The 13,047-nt window shown below is 50.9% G+C and overlaps 2 protein-coding genes across 12 annotated transcripts in view; one reads left to right on the plus strand and one right to left on the minus strand.

Moving 5' to 3' along the window:
* Sptan1 (spectrin alpha, non-erythrocytic 1) overlaps positions 1-11,179 on the plus strand; it is a 68,462-nt gene extending 57,283 nt beyond the window's left edge. For 7 of the 11 annotated variants that reach the window (XM_021192047.1, XM_029536019.1, XM_021192048.1 and 4 more), the window contains 14 exons: positions 642-774; positions 1,847-1,945; positions 4,354-4,513; positions 4,976-5,052; positions 5,463-5,672; positions 6,005-6,301; positions 6,502-6,614; positions 7,122-7,139; positions 9,112-9,166; positions 9,495-9,691; positions 10,018-10,071; positions 10,152-10,298; positions 10,375-10,522; positions 10,696-11,179. In XM_021192047.1, the coding sequence (XP_021047706.1) occupies positions 642-774; positions 1,847-1,945; positions 4,354-4,513; positions 4,976-5,052; positions 5,463-5,672; positions 6,005-6,301; positions 6,502-6,614; positions 7,122-7,139; positions 9,112-9,166; positions 9,495-9,691; positions 10,018-10,071; positions 10,152-10,298; positions 10,375-10,522; positions 10,696-10,821 (1,834 nt within the window). In that variant the 3' untranslated portion in view covers positions 10,822-11,179. Of the gene's footprint in view, positions 1-641; positions 775-1,846; positions 1,946-4,353; positions 4,514-4,975; positions 5,053-5,462; positions 5,673-6,004; positions 6,302-6,501; positions 6,615-7,121; positions 7,140-8,130; positions 8,194-9,111; positions 9,167-9,494; positions 9,692-10,017; positions 10,072-10,151; positions 10,299-10,374; positions 10,523-10,695 lie in introns of all 11 variants that reach the window. The other 4 variants (XM_029536015.1, XM_029536014.1, XM_029536016.1 and 1 more) reach the window with 2 other exon arrangements.
* Wdr34 (WD repeat domain 34) overlaps positions 11,176-13,047 on the minus strand; it is a 16,275-nt gene continuing 14,403 nt past the window's right edge. The window contains exons 5-9 of the mRNA XM_021194026.2: positions 12,809-12,918; positions 12,343-12,510; positions 12,003-12,235; positions 11,655-11,812; positions 11,176-11,510 (exon numbers count right to left, since the gene is read on the minus strand). Coding sequence (XP_021049685.1) covers positions 11,272-11,510; positions 11,655-11,812; positions 12,003-12,235; positions 12,343-12,510; positions 12,809-12,918 — 908 coding nt within the window. The 3' untranslated portion in view covers positions 11,176-11,271. The remainder of the gene's footprint in view (positions 11,511-11,654; positions 11,813-12,002; positions 12,236-12,342; positions 12,511-12,808; positions 12,919-13,047) is intronic.

Genomic DNA, 13,047 nt, shown 5'->3' on the forward strand with positions numbered 1-13,047 from the left:
AGGAAGGGAAAGGAAAGGAAAGGAAAGGAAAGGAAAGGAAAGGAAAGAAAGAAAGAAAGAAAGAAAGAAAGAAAGAAAGAAAGAAAGAAAGAAAAAAAAAAAAAAACCTGGCCCCTCCTGTGCTGTCAGAGCCACCTCCTGGAGTCGGTTCTGAGCTTGTTGTGTTCTGTGAGCCTGAACCCAACAGTTAATTCCAGACCTTCCTCTCTGAAAGCACGGGCTGCCATTTGTCCCTTAAAAGGCTAAGCTATGTTTGCACAGACAGATTCATGGATATTTTAAAATATTTTATCCATTGCTGGAGAGATAGCTCAGTGAATAAGAACAATGACTGCTCTTATTCCAGAGGTCCTGAGTTCAGTTCCCAGCAACCACTGGTGGCTCACAACCATCTGTAATGAGATCTGATGTCCTCTTTTGGTATATCTGGAAACAGCTATAGTGTACTCATATAAATAAATCTTTAAAAATATACATATTTTTTATCCAATGGAGACTTTTGTTGTTGTTGTTGCTGGGGATTGAACCTGAGATCGCAAACACACTAGACCAAGGCCAATATTACCAAGCTATAACTCCAGCCCCACTTCATGGATATTAAGTACGTACTGATAATTTCTCTTCCCCCCTTCTATAATCAGGGGCCAGCGGCTAGAGGAGTCCTTGGAGTATCAGCAGTTTGTAGCCAATGTGGAAGAGGAGGAAGCTTGGATCAATGAGAAGATGACTCTGGTGGCCAGTGAAGACTATGGAGACACTCTTGCTGCCATCCAGGTCAGGAAAGCTAAGCAAGTGCACATTCAGTGGAGGTGCCCTTTCGTTCCCAACACAGCCCACGGAGGAGAGTCCTTCCTCCTTCCGGGAGCAGCCTTTGCTCCAGGCAGTTTCCACACCACCATCTCCCTCTGTGTGCACTCTCCTCTCAGGCATTCTGTCTGACCTTTTTTTTTTTTTTTTTTTGAGGACATAATCTTACTGGTGAGAGATACTGTAAAATATCCCTTAATGGCCTTTTTCTCATGTTCCTGGCCCCTAAAATTAAACTCATCTCATAGACACTTCCAGTTGATTAACAGCTGCTGTGTGACAACTTGCATTGGTAGGCATGTAACCTCCAGCATTTCCAGGGTAAAACTAAGTGAGCTGAAAAGCTTCAGTTGGCCACAGTCAGACTGACAACCAGGGCAGCTTGTTCAGCCCACATGGGCTCTCATTCCTCTATAGGCTAGATCAGCTTCCCCAACTTTGTTCAGAGAGGCAGAGGCAGAAATCATAGGGTATTAAAAGCATTTCACTGTTTTCAGAGCTGCCCCAAGTTAGCCTAGTCAGGGGATAGAACAGGTCACACGTTTCTAATTTCCAGCTAGCAAATCTGGAAGCAGTTTGTATTGCCCTGAGTGACTCTCCTCACAGTAGGCAGTACATGGATCAGGATACATTTAGCAGCCTCCCTCAGGGCATGATGAGGTCCCTAGAAGCAATGAGAGTAGATACTGTCCTCCAGCCATTAGGGAGTTAGGCGGAAGCCTGGGTCCCTGGGGGGGGGGGGGGTTTATGCTTAAAAAGGTTGCTTTCTTGGGTGCTCACTTCAAGCTCTCTGTCCAACCTAGACTAGAGTGGTCTGCAGACCTTCAAACTTCCTGAGCTACAGTATCCCTGTGCCATGTGATATTGCTTCCTCTGCAGCCTGTTCCCACGCTAACTCCCTGATGGCCATGGACCACCATGCCAGTGGTGCTCCCCCTAGAGTAGAGAGTAGGAGGGCGGGAGTGTCATTCTTTACCCAAGACTTAGGGTATTCGCATAGTGGGCTCAGCAGTGGCTGACCTCCCGTCTTTCTCTCTAGGGCTTACTGAAGAAACACGAAGCTTTTGAGACAGACTTCACTGTCCACAAGGATCGGGTGAATGATGTCTGTACTAACGGACAAGACCTCATTAAAAAGGTGAGCCAGGATCCCAGGAGAACCTTGTTCTCACCCCAAGATAGCTGCACCCATGTTGTACACCAGGCTGAGGTCATCTTAGCAGAGACTGTCAGCAGGCCTGACCTGTGTTTTCAGTAGAGTTGCTTTTGAATTGGCACACTCCTCATTCAGCAAAGTTTTCGTCCTTGAGCGAAGAAGGACATCTTGTTGGTTCTTTTCTGACAGTAGGACTTTCCCTTCTTGCATGTCTTCGAATGTTTTGTTGTTTTGTGTGTGTGGTTTTCCCTTCATGGATGACTGTGTACCATGTTCAGTCAGTGCCCATAGATGTCAGAAAAGTGTGCTGGATCCCCTGTGACTGGAGCTGTGAGCCACCATGTAGGTGCTGGGGAATGGAACCTTGGACCTCTGGAAGAGAAACCAATGTTCTTTTTTTAATTTTTTGAGACAGGGTTTCTCTGTGTAGCCCTGGCTGTCCTGGAACTCACTTTGTAGACCAGGCTGGCCTCAAACTCAGAAATCCCCCTGCCTCTGCCTCCCAAGTGCTGGGATCAAAGGCTTGTGCCACCACTGCCTGGCACCAATGCTCTTAATTACTGAATAATCTCTCTACCTTTTTTTTTATATTGTAAGTGTGCACTACATGTGTACAGTGCCCACAGAAGCCCCAAGAAAGCATCAGAGCCCCCCAGAACTAATATTACAAGCAGTTGTGAGTCATCATATGGGCTCTGGGAACCCCCAGTTCCCTTTTCCCTTATTTCTTGGTGATGAAGGTCAGTATAGAGATAATAAAAAAACAAAATAATCAAGTAGAAACCACATGGTGGTACATTCCTACAGTGAGTTCAAGCCTAACCTGGGCTGCCTAGTAACCTTGTCTTAAAAAAAAAAAAAATCACCCAGAAAAGCCACCACTCAGAATTAGCGATTCTAGATTTTCATTTTGTCTTGAGAACGGTCTTTTGTAGATCAGGCTGGCCTCCAACTTGTTCTGTAGCCAAAGATGACCCAGAACTCCGGCTACTCTTGCCGCCACCCCTTATTCATTCCTTCCAGATTTCTCCTCTGAACTGTGTAGAGTTAAGCATTAAATGTCTGCTTAGGAGAATTGGATAGCTCTGTAAGTTATGCAATAACCTGTTACAGTAGGGACAATTAGTTACTGGTGACTGTTTTCGGGGGGGGGGGGCGGTCTAGGTATTTTCAGAGCAGTGGAGAGTCCAGACCTCCACAATGTCAGCTCTAGGCCAGGGCTGTGCTGTCAGTCTGCAGCCTACCAGCAGCCACCCCAGGCCCTCAAGCCTTCCCTGTCTAAGACAGCACGAGTGTGCGTGCTCCCGACACAAAGCTGCATCTTAGTATCCAAGAAACTTGAGATTGGGGCTCGGCTAGTGCCTGACTGGTAGATGCTCTACCTAGCATCTGTGTAACAAACATTCTTAGGTGACCAGGCTTCTTCCACAGAGAGCTTTTCTCCTGGCCTTAATTACCACAGAGAGCATGAAACCAGAGTCCAGCATGGACTCAGGACTTCTGGCCAAGGAGAGTGAGAAGCTCCTTCAGACCTGAGGTGACTAAGTTCTTTGCTTCGTCCTGCACAAAATCTCCTTCCTTTATCGTTTGTGGGTTTTTTCTCTGATGTCTTAAATGTATTTCTAAATGCAGGTTTGACTGGAACTGAAACGTAAGTATTCAGGCTTCACTGTCTTCAGTGTCCATGACATCCAGACACTTTCAGAACTGTTGTCATTATTGCACAAGGGCTGGAGCTGCTCTTTGACTATGTAGTGTTTTACTAGTTAAGAGGTAATTTTTCCTTTCAGAAACACTAATAGCAAAGCCGTGGTAGTACACACCTTTAATCCCAGCTCTTAGGAGGCAGAGGCAGAAGGATCTCTGAGTTTGAGGCCAGCCTGAGCAAGTTCTAGGACAGCCGGGGCTACACAAAGAAACCCTGTCTTGAAAAAAATAAAAAAAGAGGGCTGGAGAGATGACTCAGAGATTAAGAGCACTGACTGCTTTTCCAGAGGTCCTGAGTTCAATTCCCAGCAACCACATGGTGGCTCACAACCATCTGTAATGGGCATCTGATGCCCTCTTCTGGTGTGTCTGGTGTGTCATTGTACCTACATATATGAAATAAATCTTTAAAGTACATAAGTAATAATAATAATTACTACTATTATAAACCACTAGTGATATAACACTATTCACATTGTATACCCTTCTCATGCTTTCTGTAGCACTGATTCCTGGAATTAAGATTGCTAGTCCCAGGTCGTCCCCCTGAGATCGTCACTCAGTATCCTCCTTAGGATGCAGATAGCCCACATGACGGAAACTGTGCATTTGTCTAGGAACCTGCTGCAGATAGGTGACTGCGGCTGGAGGTGAAACTAACTTGTGCTTCTTTCCCGGCCTAGAACAATCACCATGAGGAGAGCATCTCTTCAAAGATGAAGGCTCTGAGTGGGAAGGTGTCTGATCTGGAGAAAGCAGCAGCACAGAGGAAAGCAAAGCTGGATGAGAACTCAGCCTTCCTTCAGTTCAACTGGAAGGCTGACGTGGTAGAGTCCTGGATTGGTGAGTGGGTTCAGCAAAACCCAAAGCTTTTAACTCCCCTAGGCTAAGAAGAGGGGAGAGCACACAGTTGGATTTGTGCTATGGAGAAGAGACTGATAGCACATGGGCTCAAAGAGCGTCAGCAGGACAGGCCTAGCTAAGAGACATCCAGAAATCAGAGTTGCCACAGCAGTGCCTACGCCAAATTGGCATAAGGGTTCACCAAACGAGGTCCTGCAGACTTGACAGGAGCAAAACAAAGACTGAAGTACTAGTGGGCTCACCAAAGTGTCAGGTCACATGAGAACTGCTCTCCAGCTGTCCTGGCCAATCAGAGTCCAGGTGCGGCAGGGTGGTGGGTGGTAGGTACAGGAAGCAGGCAGCTGTGTGAGCCCAAGGAAGCTGCCAGTAACTTAGTCCATCTGCCATTCTGTGAGTGAGGGCTGGGAGGGGCTGGGACAGTTTGGATGCTTTGTGTTGCAGGTGAAAAGGAGAACAGCTTGAAAGCAGATGACTATGGCCGAGATCTGTCTTCTGTCCAAACTCTGCTCACAAAGCAGGTCAGTTGGCCTTCTTAATCTGTGGCCACAGTCAGGCAATAATAAACACTTGAGTCCTGGGCGCATGTGCTGCAGCATGATGAGCTGGCAGGGTTCAGACACGAGTACCTGCCATTCTTCAGCAGGCAAGAGTAAACTCTGAGTAAACTCGTGAGTGCTGGCATGGGAACGACTGCTCTGCTCCAAGCCACACATGGCCTTGCCCACAGCTTGAATGCTGGAACAGAGTATTTTAAGGCCAGAGATGAGACCACTGCCATGGTCTGGAGTCTGAGGCAACCAGGGTGTGTGACTGAATGCTAGGAGGAGGAGGAGCTCTTAAGTCAGTCACCAAGTGGGCATCTCCTCCTGCCGTCTGAGCTCAGGTACACTTTGTAGTCCATACAATTGGCTTGTGACTGTCTTTGCAGGAGACATTTGATGCTGGCCTGCAGGCCTTCCAGCAGGAGGGTATTGCCAATATCACTGCCCTCAAAGACCAGCTGCTAGCTGCCAAGCACATTCAGTCTAAAGCCATCGAGGCCCGACATGCCTCCCTCATGAAGAGATGGACCCAGCTGTTGGCCAACTCAGCTACCCGGAAGAAGAAGTTGCTGGAGGCCCAGAGTCATTTCCGTAAGGTAAGAGTAAGATTGAGCTGGCTAAGTGGAATAGACAGTAGTCCTGTGTGCCTCGCTGAACCGCCATCTTGGGAGGAAGAAGGAACTTCAGCCCAGAGCAGTTGTACGTGGCACAGATGTCAGTGATACCTGAGACATATGGAGCCCTTGAACTTGGGTGAATTTATCCTTTGACCCTCCCAGGACAAGCATAGCTCGTGCTGAGGAACAGCAGGCAGAAGACAAGTCGGGAAGATTTTGAGATGGGGCAGAGAGCGCCAGACCCCCAGCAGACCCTACTCTTTGATGCTAAGACTTCCTCACCCACTGGCATTTTGCCCTACTACTTCTAGGTAGAAGACCTCTTCCTGACCTTTGCCAAAAAGGCATCGGCTTTCAACAGCTGGTTTGAGAATGCAGAAGAAGACCTGACAGACCCAGTGCGCTGCAACTCTCTGGAAGAAATCAAAGCCCTTCGAGAGGCTCATGATGCCTTCCGCTCATCCCTCAGCTCTGCACAGGCTGACTTCAACCAGCTAGCTGAGCTGGACCGCCAGATCAAGAGTTTCCGGGTGGCCTCCAATCCCTACACCTGGTTCACCATGGAGGCCCTGGAAGAGACCTGGAGAAACCTCCAGAAGATCATTAAGGTATGCCTGACTAGCGAGCCACCTAATAACCTGTATGCTCTGCCTCTGGGCTGCTTCGTGTTGGGCCAGCCTCAGTAGGACTTCCTGACCCCTCCTTAAGTCCCACTGGCCTTTCCCAGGGTGGAACCATGTTATGCTCAGCCCATCTGCGGCTCAGCAAGCAACCGAAGGTAACAGTACCTGCCTCCCTTTTGTCTCAGGAACGAGAACTGGAGCTGCAGAAGGAACAGCGGCGGCAGGAGGAGAATGACAAGCTGCGCCAAGAATTTGCCCAGCATGCCAACGCCTTCCACCAGTGGATCCAGGAAACAAGGTGCCTGCCCTCTGGAGCTAGCCAGGGACCATGGTGCTCCTGGCAGCTGGATGCTGAGCCTCCAGCTCTGGAATACAGGAAGTTTGTTTGAAACCTGGTCCCTAAGCCAGGCATCTGGCTACAATTTGGCATCTGTAATTCCACAGTGCAGGAAGATGGCCATGAGCTAGAGTCCAACCTGGTTCATATATATTTGTGCCATTTGAGGCCATAGCAAAACCCTGTTTCCCCAGAAAAGATGGGGTGGTGGGGAGGACTGTTTAGACTGTCATGGTCTGATTGGGTTCCAGAGCAATAGTGGGCTCCGCATTGTCCATTTCCCCATAGACGATGTTGGCAACTGTCCCAAGTGAGGTAGAACTAACTGCTCGAGGCCCAGTCACACCTGGCACACAGGCTCAGGCAGAAGAGCACTAATGTTCTGTATTTTCTTCTCTCTTCTACATCATCCTGATTGCTGCTGTATGTGGATACTACCATGGCTCCTGGACACTTGGATCTCCGTAGAACTTATCTCCTCGACGGGTTAATATTGCCTTCTTTTCCGGGCTCCTGGTGTGGTGGTGTCTTATGTGCTTGTCCCTTTGTCCCTTGTCCCCAGTGGCCTGGCTTGCAAAAGATCCCAGGATGGGCCTCCTGCCCACCTTGTCCACTCCCATTGTCCCTGCTAGAAGTACCCATAGTGTGTGGGGGGGTCACTTCCCCTCTTTCAAGGTAGGGATTGTAGCTGTGCTAGGAAGCCAGAGTCAAGTCTGAGAACCCTGTCCATGCCTGGTCACCAGAACTGGATTACCTTTCCCTCTTTGCCTGTTTTTACCAGGATGACCAAAAAATTTACATTAAGCTCCAGAGGTCAGTGGGCATATGAAGTTGGACGACTATCCTAGGAGCTTAGACTGAGGACAAGGTCCAGTTGAGGGAAAGCTCTGCAGCCCTCTTAGTTAGGACTAAGGTAGTCCTGCCTTCCCCCTGGGGAGGGTAGCCAGAATTGTTTACCCTAGAATAAGGCAAATGTCCAGCATTACAGTGTTATAGAGACAGGGCTTGGAGGAGCCTCGGGAGGAGCAGGGCTGACTCCCAGTCCCAGTAGGAGCCTATACGAAAGCCATCCCCTAGCCACTCATGCTACTAACTAGTCCAGACAAAGAGGCTTAACTAGAGCTTATGAGGTCTCAGGGGGGAAACTCAGGCATGTGAAGGGGTAGTAACCACAGAAATCTGCCCTAACCATTGAGGCTGTAGGCTTTGCAAGGCGGGAAGGACTGCAGCATCTGGCCTGCCTACCACAGGCTTCCCCACCCTGTGCTGTCTGCTGCTCTTGGTCTTGTTTCTGTGCAGTGCCATGCTTCCTCACCTGTGGCTCCTCCCAAGCCTTGTCCCACCTGGCCCAACACCCCTTGAGCTGCCCCTGGTTCCTACCCAGTGCCAGGCTGACATCTATGGCACGTGTCTGTCTCGATATGCTCTTGCCCCGCTTCCCTTTGGTGTATTCATTTGGTTTCTTCTCTTTGAATAGCATAGCATATCGTCGGGTCATTCGTGTCTGTCAGTATGAAGTTGGGGATGATCTGTCTGGAAGGTTCTTCTCCTCTTATTCTCTTCTTCCCTCACTGTGGTTTTACCAATGCACTCTGGACTCCCAGGCGGCTCTGCTTTCTAACCCATACCCTAGCCACTTGGGAGGAGGGTCTATCCCCCTCTGCTGCACTTGCCCTGCCTCCTGCCCCAGTCCCTGGGCTCCCTTTTCCTGGGGGACGGGGCGTGCCTGTGAGTCTCAACTACTGCTGGGGTCGGAGGAAGCCTCATGCCTTGCCTTGCTAAAGCACTTTGAACTTGGGGAGATTTTAGAGCTCTTCCTGACTTACTCAAGTCACAAGGGTAGGTTTGGGTAGGCATGGGTGCAGAGGAGACCGGGCTGTGTGCACTGTGTGAACTTGTCCCTGCACGTGACCCATGACCCTGCTCGTTTGTTGTCTTCGTTCACTGGGAACTTCTTTGTACTCACACACACATCTTGGAGCTGGCTTCCCCCAAGGCCACCTGGCTCCTCAGAAAATGGCCTTCAAAAGGAAGTTCCACCATAGCTGTCCTCAGCTGGCCGGCACACCCACTTAGCTATGTTATTAGCCCTGGTGTCTCTTCCCCTCAGTAGCCTAAGGGAACTAAAGTAGGACTAAGGGGACTTAGAGGCCCAAGGGCTCCTATCTGTTTGGTTCTTGGCCTCCTGTGGCTGCAAAAAAAAAAGGGGGGGGGGGGCTAGTCAGGCCTGAAGCTGCTTTGTTCTTATGGGAACAAATTCAGTGACCTTTAAGAGTTGAGAAGCCCTGGCCTCCTCTTTCTTGGGCCTGTTAGGAGGGGTGGCCAACAACAGATAGGCCATTTCCTCAGTGAAAAGAATTTCAGGATGTGGGCACTTTTTACCAGGACGAAGAGTTAAATATGGGCACTGGTCTGCAGAAATGAACTCCCCTGCTCACTGTGCCTCTGTTGTGTTTAGGTCCTGCATGGTCGAAGAGTCAGGAACTCTGGAATCTCAGCTTGAAGCTACCAAAGTGAGTGGCCCAAAGGGCTTTAGCCACCCGAGGCCACCAGCCCAGCAGCCACTCAGCCTGGAGCTGACTAGGCCCTTTTTCCCTTGACTTAAAGTCTCTGCTGGCTGCTGTGACTGCATCCCACTAAAAGAGGCCGAGATGCCTTGTGGTACACACTGCATCCTTATTCCTTAGCCCCTCTGTCAGCTGCCTGTGACCGGTTCCTACTTCCCATGCTCCCTTTCCTTGACTGTTCCAAGCCTGTGCGACCCCAGCTGGGTCCGGGGGCAGCATAGCCTCCTGAGCTATGGGGTCCCAGTCTCACACTGTATTTGTCCCACCCAATAAGCGCAAGCACCAGGAGATTCGAGCCATGAGAAGCCAGCTGAAGAAGATCGAGGACCTGGGGGCTGCCATGGAGGAAGCCCTTATCCTGGACAACAAGTACACGGAGCACAGCACCGTGGGCCTAGCCCAGCAGTGGGACCAGTTAGACCAGCTGGGCATGCGCATGCAGCACAACCTGGAGCAGCAGATCCAGGCCAGGTACCAGGGTGGGGGCCATCAGGAGGCAGCCTAGAGCACCCTTGTTTTTTTGGATTTGTTGTTTTTTTTTTTTTTTTTTTTTNTTTTNTTGGTTTTTCAAGACAGGGTTTCTCTGTATAGTCCTGGCTGTTCTGGAACTCACTCTGTAGACCAGGCTGGCCTCGAACTCAGAAATCCACCTGCCTCTGCCTCCCAAGTGCTGGAATTAAAGGCGTGCGCCACCACGGCTTGGCAAGAGTGCCCTTGTTAATATGAGACTGGTACAGGATGGGAAACAAGCCACTTCAGGGTGGAGAGCCTGCTCCCTACTTTTGTTCTTCTTTTAGGAACACAACAGGAGTGACTGAGGAGGCCCTCAAGGAATTCAGCATGATGTTCAAGTGAGTACGGGCCAGGTACCCTGGCTGAGGGGAGCTGGGTAACAGAGACCATGTGCTGAGCCCTGGGCTATGTGCTGCAGACACTTTGACAAGGACAAGTCTGGCCGGCTGAACCACCAGGAGTTCAAATCCTGTCTTCGTTCCCTGGGCTACGATCTCCCAATGGTTGAGGAAGGAGAGCCTGATCCTGAGTTTGAGGCAATCCTGGACACTGTTGATCCCAACAGGTAATGTAAAGAGGCAGTGATGGACAGAGTCCTGTCTCCCTCTGCCCTCCTTGCTCATTGTACCTGCCTCCCACAGGGATGGCCATGTCTCCCTGCAAGAATACATGGCTTTCATGATCAGCCGTGAAACGGAGAACGTCAAGTCCAGTGAAGAGATCGAGAGCGCTTTCCGGGCCCTCAGCTCTGAGGGCAAGCCTTATGTGACCAAGGAGGAGCTCTACCAGGTAGGACTTGGGAATGGCAAGATTTCTTGGGCACAGCTGATGCTGAAGGATGTACCACATACCCATAGACTCAGAAGCCTGAGTCTGCTGGCAGAACTAGTCTGGTGCAACGCCTTACCTGTGGGCACTTGAGGTCAGCACTGGTTGATCTCACTGTACCATCTCTCCTCCAGAACCTGACCCGGGAACAAGCTGACTATTGTGTTTCCCACATGAAGCCCTATGTGGATGGCAAGGGCCGCGAACTTCCAACTGCCTTCGACTACGTCGAGTTCACCCGCTCACTCTTTGTGAATTGATCAATCCTCTTAGCTTGTAGGCAAGCCTGACCTACACTGCTTGTCCTGCTATCTATCATCTATCTATCTATCTATCACCTTTGCTGCATGTCACTTCCTCTGCTTTCAAGGAGAATATTCCAGACAGTGTTACTTTCCAGTGTAACCATAAGCCTGCTTAGCTTGGGGTAAGACAGTAGAAAATGGTGCTTCAATAAACCGCTTCCAGTCACAATCACCATGTTGTTGTGGGACCCAGACCCATGTTTGAGCCAGCTGCCCTCATTCCCACTTAAATCAAAGCAGCTGACTCAGCTCCCTTGTTCTCTTCCCAAATCCTGTTTTCATGTAAAAGACAAAATAAAGGACTCATTTCCCCCTACAGGCCTTGCTTCTCTTTATCTAGCTTGTTTAGCACACAGCCTTCCTTAAGCATGCCCCACCACACCCACACCACGCTCCTCGGGGCTCTCAGGTAGCGATTTCTGCTTCCAGCTGGTCCAAGTCCTCTGCCTCCCGGGGCCCTTGTTCTGTGAAGGCTGTGCTCAGCTGCCACACTTTGACCATGCCCTTAGCATCACCAGCGGCTAAGAGGTGCGTCTGCTGGCTGTTAAACTCAAGACAGTAGACAGGACTTCCATCTTGGGTTTGTGTTATAGAAACTGTGGGTTTCTGTGAGCTTTTCTGGAGGTCAAACAGTTGTACATCACCTGCAAGGAGAACGGTTCAGAAAATATAGAAACCACAGCAGAGAGCCTGTGGCCTGCCACTTTCCCCATGGTGAGTGAGCACCAGGGGCCACCACCTTCACATGACTCTTGCACTTACAGACAGGGTGTGTGGCTTGTGCCTACCTTCCCCAGAAGCAGCAGCAAAAACCAAGGGGCGCACAGGGGACCAGCGCACAGCAAACAGGTACTTGTGAGAGAGCTGCAGTGAGGTAAGGGGCTGAGCCTGCAGCATGGAGTACAGGTGGACGTGGCCATCGGTCCCAGCACTCAGGAAGAGATTCCTAGACCATGCAGAGAGAGACCTGCATGGTGCTGTCACCAGCACCTCCTGGGCTCTCTGCCCCATGGAAAGTTCCCTTGGCCTCCAAGGACAAGCCCTGGGACCAAAAGACTCAGACTTCTGGTGTTTCAAAGCTTGGGGCAGGGTGGCCTTCCCTGTGCCTGGGTGGCAAGCCCAGGCTGGCACCCTACCTGTGAAAAGGGGAACAGCTCACAGAGTACACAGGGCCACCATGGGGAGAGAAGGTGAACTGCACCGGGGCCCTCAGAGGCACAGAACTGGGCATCCGAGTGAGAGCAGCTGCCTCTGATGCCAGGGAACACTTGAGGGGGAAGCCACCTTCTGTGCCCAGAACGAAAAGGCTGGAGTCAAAGCTGGAGAAGGCCACTGATGTCACCCCCACCTCAGTCTCTCCACGGGGTGGCTGTGGAAAAGTGGTATCAGTGATAAGTCCTAAGAGCCAGTGGGGCAGGGGAAAGAACACAAGTAGCGGGCCCCCTCCTCAGGCGGGCCCGTAGACCTTGGCCTCACCTTCTTCAGCTTGGTGCTCCGAGGCAGCTGCTGCACAGCCAGGGCAAAGCCCTTGGCGAGCCGCAGCTGACCAGCCCCACTGCCTCTCCAGAGCAGCACCCTCCCATCTGTGGCCGCACTCAGTACCTGGAAGCGGTGGCTATGCCGGGGTTCGGGCAACCACAGCACCTGAGAAGCAGGATAGAGAGGAGCATCCCCAGTGTCAGCCTCACCCCCAGCTGTACCTTGTAAGAATTCTAGGGGACACCTCAGAGCCAGGGGCTTCTGATGTCCTCCCAGACCACTATGCCAACACCAGGAAAGCAGGCTCAGGCTGGGGAAGAGCCCTGTGCCCTACAGGACAAGTCGTGGGACGAAAACTCAGACTGGAGCTCCGAGAATGCCTAGGCGGCTATCCAACCACCACCATCACCACCCTGCCAAGGGATGGGAAGTGGCTTTCCACTCCACCCATCAGCCTCCTGACCTGATACACTGGGTCTGTGTGAGTGTCATCTGTCAGACCTGTACGCCAAAGCAGTGGGTCCTCGGGTCGGCTCATGTCCCACACCAGCACTTCACCACTATACAGCCCACCTATGAGGATGAACAGGATCTGGGTTTTTTTGTTGTTTTTATTTAGTTTTGGTTTTGGTTTTTCGAGACAGGGTTTCTCTGTATAGCCCTGGCTGTCCTGGAACTCACTTTGTAGACCAGGCTGGCCTC

Source organism: Mus pahari, chromosome 3 (genome assembly GCF_900095145.1).
Source record: "Mus pahari chromosome 3, PAHARI_EIJ_v1.1, whole genome shotgun sequence".
NCBI classification, from domain to species: Eukaryota; Metazoa; Chordata; class Mammalia; order Rodentia; family Muridae; genus Mus; species Mus pahari.